Source organism: Vanellus vanellus (assembly GCF_965231255.1).
Source record: "Vanellus vanellus genome assembly, chromosome: Z".
NCBI lineage: Eukaryota > Metazoa > Chordata > Aves > Charadriiformes > Charadriidae > Vanellus > Vanellus vanellus.
Genome location: NC_138908.1, coordinates 399,962 through 413,639, shown reverse-complemented (window position 1 = coordinate 413,639; position 13,678 = coordinate 399,962). Strand labels below are relative to the sequence as shown.

At 59.5% G+C, this 13,678-nt stretch overlaps 1 protein-coding gene across 3 annotated transcripts in view; it reads right to left on the bottom strand.

Annotated features, from left to right (window-relative positions):
• Positions 1-12,484, bottom strand: part of PAX5 (paired box 5) — a 135,270-nt gene extending 122,786 nt beyond the window's left edge. For 2 of the 3 annotated variants that reach the window (XM_082497407.1, XM_082497408.1), the window contains exons 1-3: positions 11,890-12,484; positions 4,891-5,056; positions 198-395 (exon numbers count right to left, since the gene is read on the bottom strand). In XM_082497407.1, coding sequence (XP_082353533.1) covers positions 198-395; positions 4,891-5,056; positions 11,890-11,935 — 410 coding nt within the window. In that variant the 5' untranslated portion in view covers positions 11,936-12,484. The remainder of the gene's footprint in view (positions 1-197; positions 396-4,890; positions 5,057-11,889) is intronic. The other variant, XM_082497409.1, reaches the window with a different exon arrangement.
• Positions 12,485-13,678: the final 1,194 nt, after the last annotated feature.

The following is a 13,678-nucleotide window of genomic DNA, read 5'->3' as shown; positions in this document are numbered from 1 at the left end:
GGAACTGCTCGCAACCGGCAATGCTTCGGGCGCCGGCGTGACCCCACCGCTGCTCCCCCGCCTCGAAGGCACCACGGAGACACACGCAAGCTGCGTCTCCTACGAACAGCCCCCAACAGCCAGTCCTACTGACAGACGAGGATGCAGCGGCAGGGCTTCCACGGAGCATCCCTCCCCAGGACCAGGCAGATCTTTACCTGTTAATTGAACTGACGCTGGGCACAGTGTCGTTGTCACACACTCGCTCAGCGAGGAGTCTATCCCTGATCTCCCAGGCAAACATGGTGGGATTTTGGCGTTTGTACTCTGCGATTTTTTCAACGACTTTGGGTGTGGCGACCTTTGGTTTTGATCCTCCAATCACTCCAGGCTTAATGCTCCCGGTTTCGTAATACCTGGGACAACATCCAAAACAAAGCTTTGGTTATCACAAACGGACAGAGAACATGCCTTGAGATTTATAGAGAACATAATTTCAAGGTAACCAGACCCCAGCAAATCCTGAGATACATCTTCACTTTCACATACACATTTTCTGCCTATGTAGTGCTTTATCACCTAACAGATTAACTTATAGTAATTGGAATCGGGCCTCAGGATACAATATATATTTTTCTGTAATAGCAAGACAAAAGAAACAATGCAAGATTAAAGGGCATGCCGGGATCCAAAATTAACTGAAAATGTGTGTTATTAATCAGTGGTACTGGCAATAATAGAAACAAATCACACCAAAGACCACTTTTTGCGGTGGACTCTTTTGTAGTAAATTACTGTTTCCACAGAAATTCTCAGTCATTAATATCTACGGCTTGTTATCATTTCATAGTGAAATGAAGGATAGGTATTTTATTTTGTTTGCACCTCCAGAATAAATATGCCGGCACATCTTTTTTCTCATTTTATTATTTTAATACGCATATTATGTTTTTAACAGTTAATATTTTTCAAAATGTATTCTTTTAAATGTTACATTTTCAGTCATTTCAATCACAAATTTCAAGAAAAAGGGAGCTGCCCATGCCCTGGAGGGGTCCAGCTGATGTGGGGGTCGGTTTCCGTGACCATCCCTGTGGCCCCTCCTCAGGCGCAACATCCTTCCCCACACCAGCAGCTCCACTGGTGCCACACCAGGAAAGGTGGAGGACTGGATCCCTAAACTGAGAGATTCCTTCACGTGTACATCACACAAGAGCGACTGCTTTTGGTAGCGTTGCAACCACCCACCGCAGCTGAGATCCGCGGCCCCACAAGTGCCCCCTTTCACTAACCAAAGCCTTGACTGTGCTGCTAAGAGCAGAAGTCATCTCCCGTCCACTGAGGGCTGGAACGGAGACCCAGAGGGAGACAGTGCTCCTCCGTGCCGCACAACACTCGAGGCACTCTCCCGGCCGCTTGCTTCCATGTATCTCCTGAATTTTCTCATCACCAAATGAAAAATAAACCCCATGGCGACCTGCCACAACTGCCCCAGCTGCCCCGACCCGGCATGTCCTTGCCACGCAGAGCAGACCTCGACTCCATGAGCCTTTCAACCAGATGCCCACCGAGCCAAACATGCTTAAACAGCTTAAACATGTCCACTCGGTGCTCGGTGCCCGTATTTATAGCAGGGAGCTCAGAAAGGACTCCCAAGTAAGAACATAAGACTGCTCATTAATATATTTTCTCTGCAGCTACTTGACATACCCATTATATAGGAAAAAAAATTAATTCCCCAATCTTTCCAGCGTGAGCAGAACACAAACAGGCTGCACAGCCGAAGTCTATCTCACTGTAACACACAACCGTGTTCATCAAAACCCTGCCAGGCTACCGGTTTTCAATCTTTCTGGGAGAGCTCTGTGTGCAGGGCCTAAAATTCCTTTAAAGAGCCTGATACCATGTTGTTTGTACACATTTTCAGACATTCGGGATGCCGATGTGGACTCAGACCTACCAGTCTCTGTGAGACATTTAAGCAGTATTAGTAATGGAAAGCGTCAAGTGTCAGAGATGGATTAACCTCACGGTGTCCCTAAACACAGCTCACGAGCGAGCCTTCGGGCAGCGGGGTGACATTCAGCTCCTCCCATGCTTCCTGAGGACATGACAAAACGATGGCAAACGTGGACCGCACACCCACTAAAACCTCGCAGCCCAGTCTCAAAGCCTTTGCCACTGGCACCTCTCCCACAAGGAGAGTGCCGCAGGAAGCCAGACAATACCACAAATGCTACCAAACAAAAAAGTTGCAATTTTCCTAGTTCCAGTCAAAGCGATGGGTTTTTTAAACGGTCCTTAGCATTTTTCTCCATCAGCGCCTCGCTGCACCGCGACACAGTGCCCATGGTAACCACCCCACGACACAGGACAGCCCAAGCTGAGCCTAGCGTCAGCCACCAGCTCAGGGAACCGCCGCGGCGCAGACAAGACGGTGTTTCCCGCAGCTGACTCGCCACAGTAGGTAAGCCGTGACGGCAAAGGCCCTCGCGCCACGGCGCTGCCTCGAGCTCACTGTGGGACAAAGCCCTGGTGCCCTCTGGACAGCAAGACCTCCACTCCCAAAACCCCTAACCGCTGCCTACCCACCTGCACGCACCCCCCGCACCCCGCGAAGGCACGCGCACTGCCATGGAACGACGTGCCTGGCTGGGGCAAGTGCAGGATTGGGCCCAGACCCTTTTCCGGGGGGAGCTCCCGGTGACAGTGGATTGCTCCCGCACAGCACTGCCACTACCACCTCCCTCCTCTTTGCCCCAGGAAGGACACTGAGTGAAGCGCAGAGCCTGCACGCTGCGCAGCACCCGCTCCCTCGGCTTCTGACTCCATTTCAAAGGGAAGGAGGGTTGCAGTCAGCATTGCCTCACGCTCGCAGGGTCCGGGCCTTTTGCCCCCAGCAAGCTGCCACCGCGGGTGAAGGGTGGGCACCCCCGCGGTACCCTCCTCCGCGGGGTGAGTGTTTTGCTGGCACTGCAGCCGCCGGCTCCCTGCCGCTGGGCGCTTCCTACAGCTGCGCCGGGGACTGCAAAATTCTGACCACAAAATTCCAAACGTAAGGATTTAGCATAAGGATTCCTGTTTATCACACACACCACACAAAAAACGCACACGCACAGAGCTCCAATTACAGTGACATTTCACCCACTGTAATTATTAGTTATGAAAATAACGAGCTATGAAATTCCAATTTATTGTTGACAACTTTAATGACAAAGCTCTGGAGCCTCGCTCTTAGCTCTTCAGTGCAAATACATCTAATGGTAAATCTATTCAAACTATCAAAAGTAAAACCATCAGACATGTGCCTGGCAGGTAAACAAATGGCCCCTTTCTTATCTGTGCGCTGGTCCTGATGGGAATCAGTGGCAAGTCTGCTGCAGCGGGAGCATCGCCGGCCAAACCGCGCCAGCAGGGCCGGGAGCAGGAGCCTGCGCCCACGGTGGACGCAGAGCCCCAGCGGAGCAGAACTGCCCGCGACGGGCTGGTGGGTCTCAGACAGAACACATGGAAACTTTTGCTCTCTAAAGCAGTAAAGGCATTGGTGTCTTCAGACCTACAGGAGGAGGAACGCGTGCAGCACACAGGGGAATGCATCTCCCTGCAAGGAATGTGTGAGAGGAAAAGCAGGGACACTGAGCGTGACCCGGGCGCTGGCTCCTGTGGCTCTCCGAGACCACAGCGCGCGGGGCTGATGGTCGCCAGTTACGGCGAGGGTCGGTACGAGGGGTCTACGGGGAAAAGGAACGCCAAGAGCTGTGAAACCAGGGGCCTGTGACTTTGCCAAGTCAGTCTGACTCTGAGCACTTAAATAGCCATTGAGAGAGTGTAAATTGCTGCTAATCTGAGCAGATCCCCTGCGTGATACTACAAAAAAAAAAAAAAAAATTGCCTTAACAGTCTTTGCAGCTATGCTAGGTCCAGGAAAGCAAACTAGTTAAAAATTGGAAAAGAAAAAGATGGTAAAAATAAAAATAGTAAGAGTAAAATTGCAAACAATTAAGTTAACTGTGAAAATTTAGTTAATAGTTCAGGAATTAACTCTTCCAGATTATCAAGAAAAACATATTCTAACAAAAAAAAAAATGCTTTCCTTAATATGAGTTGTCTCAGAATACCTGAAGTGCAAAACTATTTTTACACTGTAATTTAGACAAACTATGTTCAGATTTGTTCACAAGATACAAAGAAGCAAGGATGGTATTTTTGACCTCAATATACGTCAAACTTTAAAACGAAAACAGGAAATTATATGCAGTCAAAGTTTCTTACTGCCGTAGTGGTTCAAGCAGCTCCAGCCCGAACAGAGGGCTACTCACAGAATAGCCAAAATTAAGATGCTTAATAGTTACTTATGCTATTCTGTGCTCTAATTAAGAAACGTATTCCAGCACAAGAGCAGAAAAAGATGTAGAACTAAACAGTGGAAAAGACTGCAAAATACCCTCTGTGAAGGAACACACAGCTATGTTGATGTTGATGTATATACACCATATATAATTATATTACTGCCAAAAGAGAGTCTTCTAAGCAAACCAAGTAACGTGCACAACTTCTATTTTTCTTTCCACTTTACTGAAGAGGACCCCCAGATGCTCTACTCGTTCAGAACAGACAGGTGTGGGATATATGCCACACATAGAGCCAGTACACCCGACATGGCATTCTGCACTTTGTGTTATAACCACCTATAAGAAACCATGAAAGGGGCAAACCAGACACGTGAACAGTGGCACTGCTCCCCCACATCAGGCATATAAAACCATGAGCGGTCAGGAAGCCCCTCTCCTCACTGGACTCATTTCCTGAGGTTTCTACTATTTCCCATTTGTTTGCAGCCTTCAATTAAGATAGTGGCACTGACGCTTTGCTCTTGACGGACACAGAGGCATTCGTCGTCCCCCCTTTTACCTGCCAAGTATTTTGCTGACGCAGCCGTGGCTGACGCGGAGCTGCCGGGAGATGTCACACGGTCGGACCCCTTGGTGGGCGAGCTCCACGATCCTTTGGCGAACGACATCTGGGAGGGGGCGGCCGTTCACGAAAACACCCCCCAGCTGATTCACGCCTCCATGTCCTGAAACACACAGGAGAGGGGGAGAGGGGCAGGAGAAGAGGAGCTGTGTGAGCGTTTCGGACGTCTCTGCAGGGCAGACCCCCCCTAACCCAGCAGTCCCCCGCGCTGCACATTGCCTCCCCAGCATCGGTCCAGCCTCCAGCTGCTTTTCCCTGGGCGCTGCGGGATCTGCAGCACAGAGGTGGTCACGGCCACGCTGCCTGCGCCGCTGCAATGCCACTCGCCGGAGGGGAGGACCCTCCTGCATGACGGCAGATTGGGCCCCGTGCTGGGGAACAGCCGCGGGAAACCACCCAGCGATGCCTGGCTCCCCTGGCACAGGCCACCCTCCTGCCAAAAGCAGCGGCCATGTTCGCCCAACCGTGAGCTGTGGGGGCAGGCCTGGTGCTGCCCGCTGGAGAGGAGGCTGTTCCTGAGCCTCTGGCAGGGAAGTCAACAGAAAATAAGGGTGATCGCTCAGCTGACCCACTATTTGTGTCTAAGCACCAAAGGGGATACCTGAAATTAAATACATGTCGTGGGTGGGTTTTTTTCCCAAATGCCTTGACTTAATCAAGAAAAAAAAAAAAAACAACCAACCAAAAAAAAAAAAAAACAACAGAGCATGATTTCTGCTCTTATAATTTACAGCAGTCTTGGCAGGTATTATGATCCCACAAATGAAACACGAACACTCAGGCAAGCCCACTATATTATTCCTTTTTCAGCAGATTTGCTCTGTTCACCTTTAGCAAGGTGAATTGTATATTTGGTAGGAAATGGGACTCACTTGGGTGAACAGTAGTAAAACTATGTAAAGCCCATGAACATGTAATAATACCGTGTACCAAGTGAGAAAATATAATTAACCCTTGTGTTGTTAATCATCTGAACTATTTAGACTACACAGAGTGGAGAAACTGAAAACAAGCAATAGGGGCAGTACAGATGCCAATTCTGGATCAAAAATAATGCAGAAAATCTCTCTGTTTGCACAAGGCTTGAAAGGTACTGAATACGCTGACAAGCTTCAGTGTTTAAAAAAAAAAAGATTATATAGAGCTATTTTTATTTAAATCCAGTCATTTCACCATTGATAAACTGCTGTCAAACTTTGCAAACACCTTCTAAAACTGTCAGGACACATAATGAATCCACATTAAATATGTGATCGCTAAAGCCTGTGGCGAGCAGACAAGTGTCTGCTCTGCCTTCGCCAGACCTCTGCCAGCAGCCGAGCTGGCCTCAGGCCGGCCCGTCCTCCTGTGGCCCCGGGGTGCGGGGAGCAGACCCTGGCGTTGGGGCTGCCTTCAGCTGCCCCAGCCCGGGGAGCGCCAGGGTCGCGCTGGGACCGGGACAACGCAGTGGCCGGAGTGGGGAAACTCGATTGCTGAGATGCACAGGAGCAATCCCGCAATGCTGCGGCGAGCAAGACCTCCGGCTTCTCACCTATTAGCAGCTTTAATTGTACAAAATCCCGCACAGCACATGCAGTATGAATGGCAAGGTGCGGCGGTGGTGGTCAGGGAAGGGAAGAGGAGGGAAGGAGAGAAGGAAGAAAGGAAGAGGAAAGGAAGAGGAAAGGAAGAGGAAAGGAAGAGGAAAGGAAGAGGAAAGGAAGAGGAAAGGAAAGGAAAGGAAAGGAAAGGAAAGGAAAGGAAAGGAAAGGAAAGGAAAGGAAAGGAAAGGAAAGGAAAGGAAAGGAAAGGAAAGGAAAGGAAAGGAAAGGAAAGGAAAGAGCAAAGGAAAGGAAAGCACAAAGCAAAGCAGAAATAAATATGAAGAGAAAACAAATATGAGAGAAATAAATATGAGAGAAAAATGGAAAGGAAAGCAATCAAGACATGCATTTCCTTCAGGGAAAGGCCGATTCTCCCCCCGGAGCCCCTTCCCCGCAGCGGGCCTGTCCCGGCCGAGAGCATCCGACCCTGCAACCGCCGGGGGAACAAAGGCTGGGGCGGCCGCCGTCCCTCCCGCCGCGCCGAGGGACCCCTCCCCAAACCTCCCACGGCCTCGGGGAGCGGCCCCGGACCCCAGCCCGGCTCTCTGCCCGCCCGGGGTCCCTCTCCGCCGGCTGCCGCGCTCCCGGACGGCTGCGGACGGCCGACGGGGGCCCCGTCGGGCCGGGGGACTGCGGGTAGCGAGGGACAGGCGGCTCCGAACCCCGGCCCGGTGCGGGGCTGGGGGAGCGGGGTCGGTGCGCTGCTCCGCTCCCGCCTCCGCAGCGCGCAGCCCCCCACCGGGAGCGGGGCCGGGGCGAGGCTCGGGGGCGCCTTCGGGCTGGGGGAAGCTCCGGCGCGGTAGCGGGAGGTGGGGAAGCCGGGGCGGGCGGAGAACGGGCCGGCCCGAACAGCGGCCGGTTCCGGGGAGCCGCCCGCGAGGGTCGGGGCCGCCGCGGCTGCCCCCCGCCCACCCCAGGTCCCGCCACGGCGGCGGCCCCGGTGCTCTGCCCACGCGGGGACGGGGAACCCAGGGGAAGGGGCCGAAACCACCCCGCTCCGGGCGGCTGCCCCCCGCCCACCCCAGGTCCCGCCACGGCGGCGGCCCCGGCTCTGCCCACGCGGGACGGGGAACCCAGAAGGGGCCGAAACCCCGCTCGGGACCACTCCGGCCCCGCTCCCCCCCGGCGCCCGCCCCCCGCCACTGCCCCGTCCCCCTCCGCCGCGTTTCACCGGGGCCGCCCCCCGCCCCTCCTCAGGGTCCCCGGATCGTTTGGCCCCGAACGACCCCGAGCGCTCCAACACTGCAGCCGGGGCCGGAGCGAAAGCACCGCCGCTTTGTTTTGTTTGGGTTTTTTGTTGGGCTTTTTTTTTTTTTCCCCTTCCGTTTTGCCCCAAAATTCCTGCGGAAGGTATCGATTTCCCGCGGCTGCGAGTGATGGAAGGAGCCGCGGCAACCCGCCGCGGCTTCTCCCGCCTGCGGTGTCCCAGGCCCCGCGGGAAGTCCGCCCTGCGTGGGCTGCGGGTCCGGCAGCGGGCGGGGAAGGGGGGCTCCGCGTCCCCCCGCCCCCCTCAACGCCGGCTTTCCGCCCTGAAAGTTCTCCTCGTAAAAATGCCGTTTGGTTCAATGACGGGAGCGGAATAAAAAAACGGGTTTGAAACGCCGTGTTGTCGCGGGAGGGAAAGTCCCGTTTTCACGGGGGCGGCAGCAGCGGTTCCACGGTTGCCGCGGCCATCCCCGCTCCGGACACCTTCCGAAACGGCGGCACGGGCCGAGCGGGAGGGGGCGGGCGGGCGAGCGGCGAACGAGGGGACGACGGAGAGAGGCAGAATTCCAGCCCTGGTGCTGGATGGTTTATGTCGCAAACAAATTTCTTTTACCTAAAAGGGCTGCAGTACACCAGGAAATGAGATTAGTTCTACCTTAAATTTCCTCGCAATCTCTCGCCTTAATGCAGCGTTTAACTCACCGTGAGAGAAGATGTCATTTCACATAACACTGTGCTAATGGATAAGTCTTCCCCGACCTCTCAAGCACAACAATCTCAGCCGAACCCATCGCGCACGACCTGTTAACTTAACCAGCTCTGCCGCCCGCTCGTCCTCTGCCGCGCTGCCCGACGCCGAGCTCGCCGAGGAACCGCTGCTGCCTTTCTTCCGATGGTTAAAAAAGAGAAAAATCTTCCTCCAGCCCCGCTCCGTGCCCTTCGTATTTATTTGTCGTTTTCTTTTTTTTAGGTTGTTTTTAATTAACGAATATCAAAATGTTGAAATAGAAGAATATCGTACAGCAAACTTTTTCCGTTCGTCGGGAATACCGGGCGGCTTTCTTCCCAGATATTTGATTTGGGGGGAGGGGGGGGGGGGGGGGGGGAGATATATATATGCACATCAGCGCGCGTGCATATATACAGATAGACACACGTATATAGTTAGGCGTTGTGTGTATATCCACATGTATATTTAAATACATATTCGCGTCGGCGCCTTCTCCATGGGAAAACAAACCTCGGACAAGCCCGCTGCCCTCAGCATCCCGCCGCCGTCCGTCCACGGGCAAAACAATCCCCGCGCCGCGGCCGCCCTTCCCGGGGCGGAGGGGGGAGTCACGGCGACGGCGGGCAGCAGACGGCATCCCCGACCGCCGTCCGTCCGGACCCCCCGGAGCCCCGGGGCGGGCGGGGAGAGTCGTCCCCGTCCGCGATCGCGCCGGGCCCGTCGCGGCCGTGTCAGAGAAGTTGAAGTGGCAGCCTACTTACTATGCATTGCTGCAAACGGGTCGTGCTTACAGTGTATTTCCATCGGAGCGGTCCGGGCCGCGGCGGCCTCGCCGAGCAGGTCTCGATTCGCCGGCGGCGCTCGGCTTTGGGGCTGGGGCAGGGGGCACGGGGAAACAGTCCCCACCAAGAAAAAGAAAAGGAAAAAAAACCAACAACAACAAAAAAACACACCCAAACCACAAAAGAAAAAAAAAAAAAGAAAAAAGGAAAAAGCAAAAAACCACAAGACCCCGAAGAGTCCCGCCCCGAACGGCGTGGCGGTATCCGACAGCGCCGGCCGAGCGCGGCTCCCCGCGCCGCTCGAACCTCCGGTGACTCCGTCGGGGGAGGGGGGGCGTGGGAAGTGGGGGGGGTGAGGGGCGAGGAGCGGCCGCCCCGGGGCTGCGCCTCTGCCCCCGGCCGCTCCCCGAGCAGCCGCCGAGCCGCGGCTCCCGCCTCCCGGCTCCGAGGCGGCGGAGGGGGCGGGCGTGGCGGTCCGGCGTCCCGGCGCTCCCGCCCCGACGGCTCTTTGTGCTGGCGGCGCTGGCGGCTGCGCGGCGGCGGCGGCCGGGGCGGGCGGCGGCGGGGGCGGGCGCCCCGTCGGCGGGGCTCGGTCCCGGGGCGGCGGCAGCGGCGCGCTCCGCCTGTGCCGCCCCCCGCCGCGCCGCCGGCAACAACTCGCGGAGCCGGGCGGGGCGGCGGCGGCGGGAGCGGCGGGGGAAGGTGTGCGAGAGGGCGGGGAGCGGGGCGGGGGGCCGGGCTCGCCTCGCCGCGGCCCCGCGGGACCGGGGCGCCCCGTCAGCGGCCGCCGTCCGAGATGGGGCGCCGGCGCGGCGCGCCCATCGCCGCCGCCGCCCGCCGGGCCGCGGGGCCGCCGCCGCCGCCCCCTCCCCGTCGGCCGCCGGTGCCGGGGCGGCGCGGGGTGGTGGCTCGGGCGGTGAGCCCGGCGCGCTGCCGGCCGGCGGCGGGCGGCGGGGGTTGTGGCGGGCGGCGGGGGCGGGGGCGGGGGCGGGCCGCGCGGGGGCGCGCGGGCGGGGCGGGGCGGGGCGGGGCGGGGCGGGGGCTCAGCGGGCACCGCCCCGGGAGCGATCCCGATCCCGCGCCCGTGGTGGAGGAGGGAGGGGGGGGGGGAGGCGCGGCGGGCGGCGCTTCAGCACCGCGCGGCTGGACAGCGGCGGAGGCGGGGCCCGGCCCGTCACTCACCGCCCCGGCCAATCGCAAAAGTTAACTTGCCCGGCGCCCCGCATAGGCCGCCGGGCGGTACCGACGCCTATTGGCAGGCCGCGGGCCAATGAGACAGGCGGGCGTGGCCGCACGCCCTCAGCGGGCGGGGCGGGGGCGCAGCCACGCGAGACCGGGGTCGCGGAGGGAAGTCGAACACCGCGTCCGGGGCCGTGGGACCCCCCGCCGGGCGGACGGAGCCTCCCTGGGACGTGGGCCCCTCTGCGGCGGACCCCGTGTCCGGGGCCGTGGGACCCCCGGCGGCGCCGCGCCCCGGCAGCCCGGGCAGTGGATGAGGGCGCGCCGGACCCGGGCCGGGGTCCGTGTGTCCGCCCGCCCGCGCTCGGCGCCGTCGCGGCGCAGCTCGGCGGCTCCAGGGCCGACGTGTTCCCGCTCCGGCCACCGAGACACGGGTGGCCCCGGGCCTGGGCTCCCGGGATGGCCCCCCAGGGTCGCGCCCGTCCCGCCGCTGGTGAGCGTGGGGGCGCGGCAGAGCCCAGCCCAGCCGAGTCTCTCCCGCCCGGCCGCCGCTCCGCCGAAGGGAGGGCGGTCCCCGTTCTCCCCGTTTCGCCGCCGCCGTCGGCGAGTGAGCGCGCGGCGAGTTTTCGTTAACGCGAAATTCTCGGGGCGCCGCCGAGGCGGTACGCGGGGGGGGTCCGGCCGGGGGCCGGTTTCCGCGCAGCCCCGCAGCCGTCGGGCCGGTCGCCCCTCGCCGTCGTTCGGCACCTCGGCGCGGGGGGACACCCGGGGGGGGGGGGGAAGGGGGGCCGGCCTGTGCGGGCGGGCAGAGTCGGTACCCCCCCACCCCCACCCCCCAGCTGGCCTTCATCACTGCCGGCGTCCCTTGGTCCTCCCCTCCTCCCCCGCGGGCAGTGCGGCTGAGCCCCCCCCGGCCCGACACACCGCGGGGATCGCGCCGCTGCCCGCCTGCCGGCCCGGGCAGAGCTGCCGGTGCTGCCGATCCCGCCGCCCTGGCCCCTCCCGCCCCCGGGGCGTGCGGCGCGCCGCCATGAAATGCTTTATCGATTAAACGATTATTCAGGCGATTTAACTAATAAAAGGCCCCATCGATCGCTTCGGAATTGCATTCCGCCACCCGGCCCTGAGGCCGCCTCCGCGCCCACATCCGCGCCCGCCACCGGCCCCACGGCCACGCCGCCGCCGTGCTCCCCGCGGGGACGCCGGGACCGGGCTCCCCGCGGCCGCTCGCCGGTCCCCGGTCCCGGTCTCCTCTCCCGGCCGGCCCGGCCCGCTGGGACGGCGCACAGCCGGGCGGCCCCGGCGGGGCACGAGGGTCTCGGCAGCCCCCACGGGGAGGGGCCCCCGCCGCCACCCCCGGCCCGGCCCCGCCGCACCCGGCTCTGCCCCGCGCTGCGGCCCACGCGTGACGGGCGGCGGGTCTAGGTGTCCCCCGCGGCGCCCACCCGAGTCCCACCTGTGCGGCCGGCCCGGGGGGTCGCGTAGGTCTTCTCCAACTCCATCCCGGCGTGTCAGGACTGGGGGAACGGGCAGGGAGAAAAGTTTCCACGTAGCGTTGTAATCGCCTTCCTTTTCCTTCTATTTTTTTCTTTTTCTCTTCTTTTCTTGTTTTGTTTTCTCTTTGCTTGTCTTCTTTTCGTCTTGCCTTCTATTTTCTTTCTATTTTCTTTTCTCTTTTCTTTTTTCTTTTTTCTTCTTTCTTTTCTTTCTTTTCCTTTTTTCCTTTTCTTCTTTTTCTTTTCTGTTTTCTTCTTTTTTTTTTTCTTCTTTATTTTCTTTTTTTTTTTTCTTTTTTTTTTTTTTGAAGGACTCTCGCTGGTTGGAATAATTCAACTCTTCCGCTCCCCGCCGAGCTTTTGCAGCTGATCACTGAGCTGAAACTAAACGTTTTAGGTGGAAAAAAAGCCTCTGAAGGAACCGTGAAATGATTAAGAAACTAAAGAGCTCCTCGCCATGTGAGATCATGTCCTGTTCTCTAAAACATCACAAGATGTCCCCAGACGCAGCCAAAACCCAAGAAAACTCTGACATCTGTTGTAGCGGGAATCAAACTTTGCTCCCAACCAGCCGCCCCCCCCCTCCCCGCGCCTCCTCCGAGCGCTCCGCTGGCTGATGCAGAGCGCCTGCACCGGCACCGGCAGCGGCACCTACCCGCTCTGCCTCCCCTCGTCACCAACTTTTCAGCAGAATCGACTTCCCCTTCCCGGGCCGGGGGTGACGCCGCAGCCCCGGGGCCGCGCTCCCCGACGGGACGGGCCGCCGCGGGGGCGGGACGGGGATTTGCCTGAGGGCCGGCGGAGAGACCCCCCCCCTGCACCCCGCATCGCCCCGAAGGGCAGGGCCGGGGGTGATGTGGGGCGCTGGGGGTCTCTCCGCCGGCGCTCCCCTTCCCAAAGGACAATAAACATCAGCCGCGGGGCGTCTCCCGTAAAACCGGGCCCGGTGAGGGAGTCCTCCTGGCCCACAGGCGCCTGCACCCCATGGACCCGCTCCCACGCGCGCACACCCCACGGAACCCGCCTAGGGATGATAAACAGCCCATTGGAGGGGGGAGGAGGGTAGGTTCTGCCCGGATTTGGGGATGCCAGGTCGGTAAAAGGGGCTCCTGGCGCAGGCCCGCTCCCCAACCCCCCCTGCGACCCCGGCTCCCCCCGGGAGCTGATGTGGACACGACTCTGTTTCCAAAACCTGCATTTTCCCTGCCGCCCATCCCTTCCCTTCGGGCGCCGTCGCATCCCAGGACCGGCTGCCCCTGGACGGCTCCGCCGCTGGGCCGGAGCCGGGCCCACTGGGACCCCCGGCCGCCTGGCTGGAGGGAGGCCGGCTCCTGCCCCTCGCCCTTTTGCTTCCCTTTTCACCAACGTTTCTTCGCTCTCATTTGCTTACACAAAAATAACCGGCGGCCAGAGCCCGCTTTCCGCCGGCTCGCCCCGAATGCGAACAACCGCCCCGGGATGTCCCTGCCCCGCGAGAGGGAGAGGGGGAGGCAGCCCCGAAATAAGCCCCAAATAAGCCAGCAAAATGAACAGCAGACACCACCGCCGCCCACCACCCCTGCAGATGCTGTCCTCTCCTCGCCTCTCCCGGCCACAGCAGCAGCGGCGAGGAGCCCGGTAGCGCTTTCTGTCCTCACTCAGGGAAACGAACGAAAACCACTTTATTGTCCTAAAAACAGGCCTCGGGGCTCCCGCCTCCTCTCCCGGCCCGGCAGCAGAGTCGCCCGCCCGGCCTTGCCTGAGGAGCAG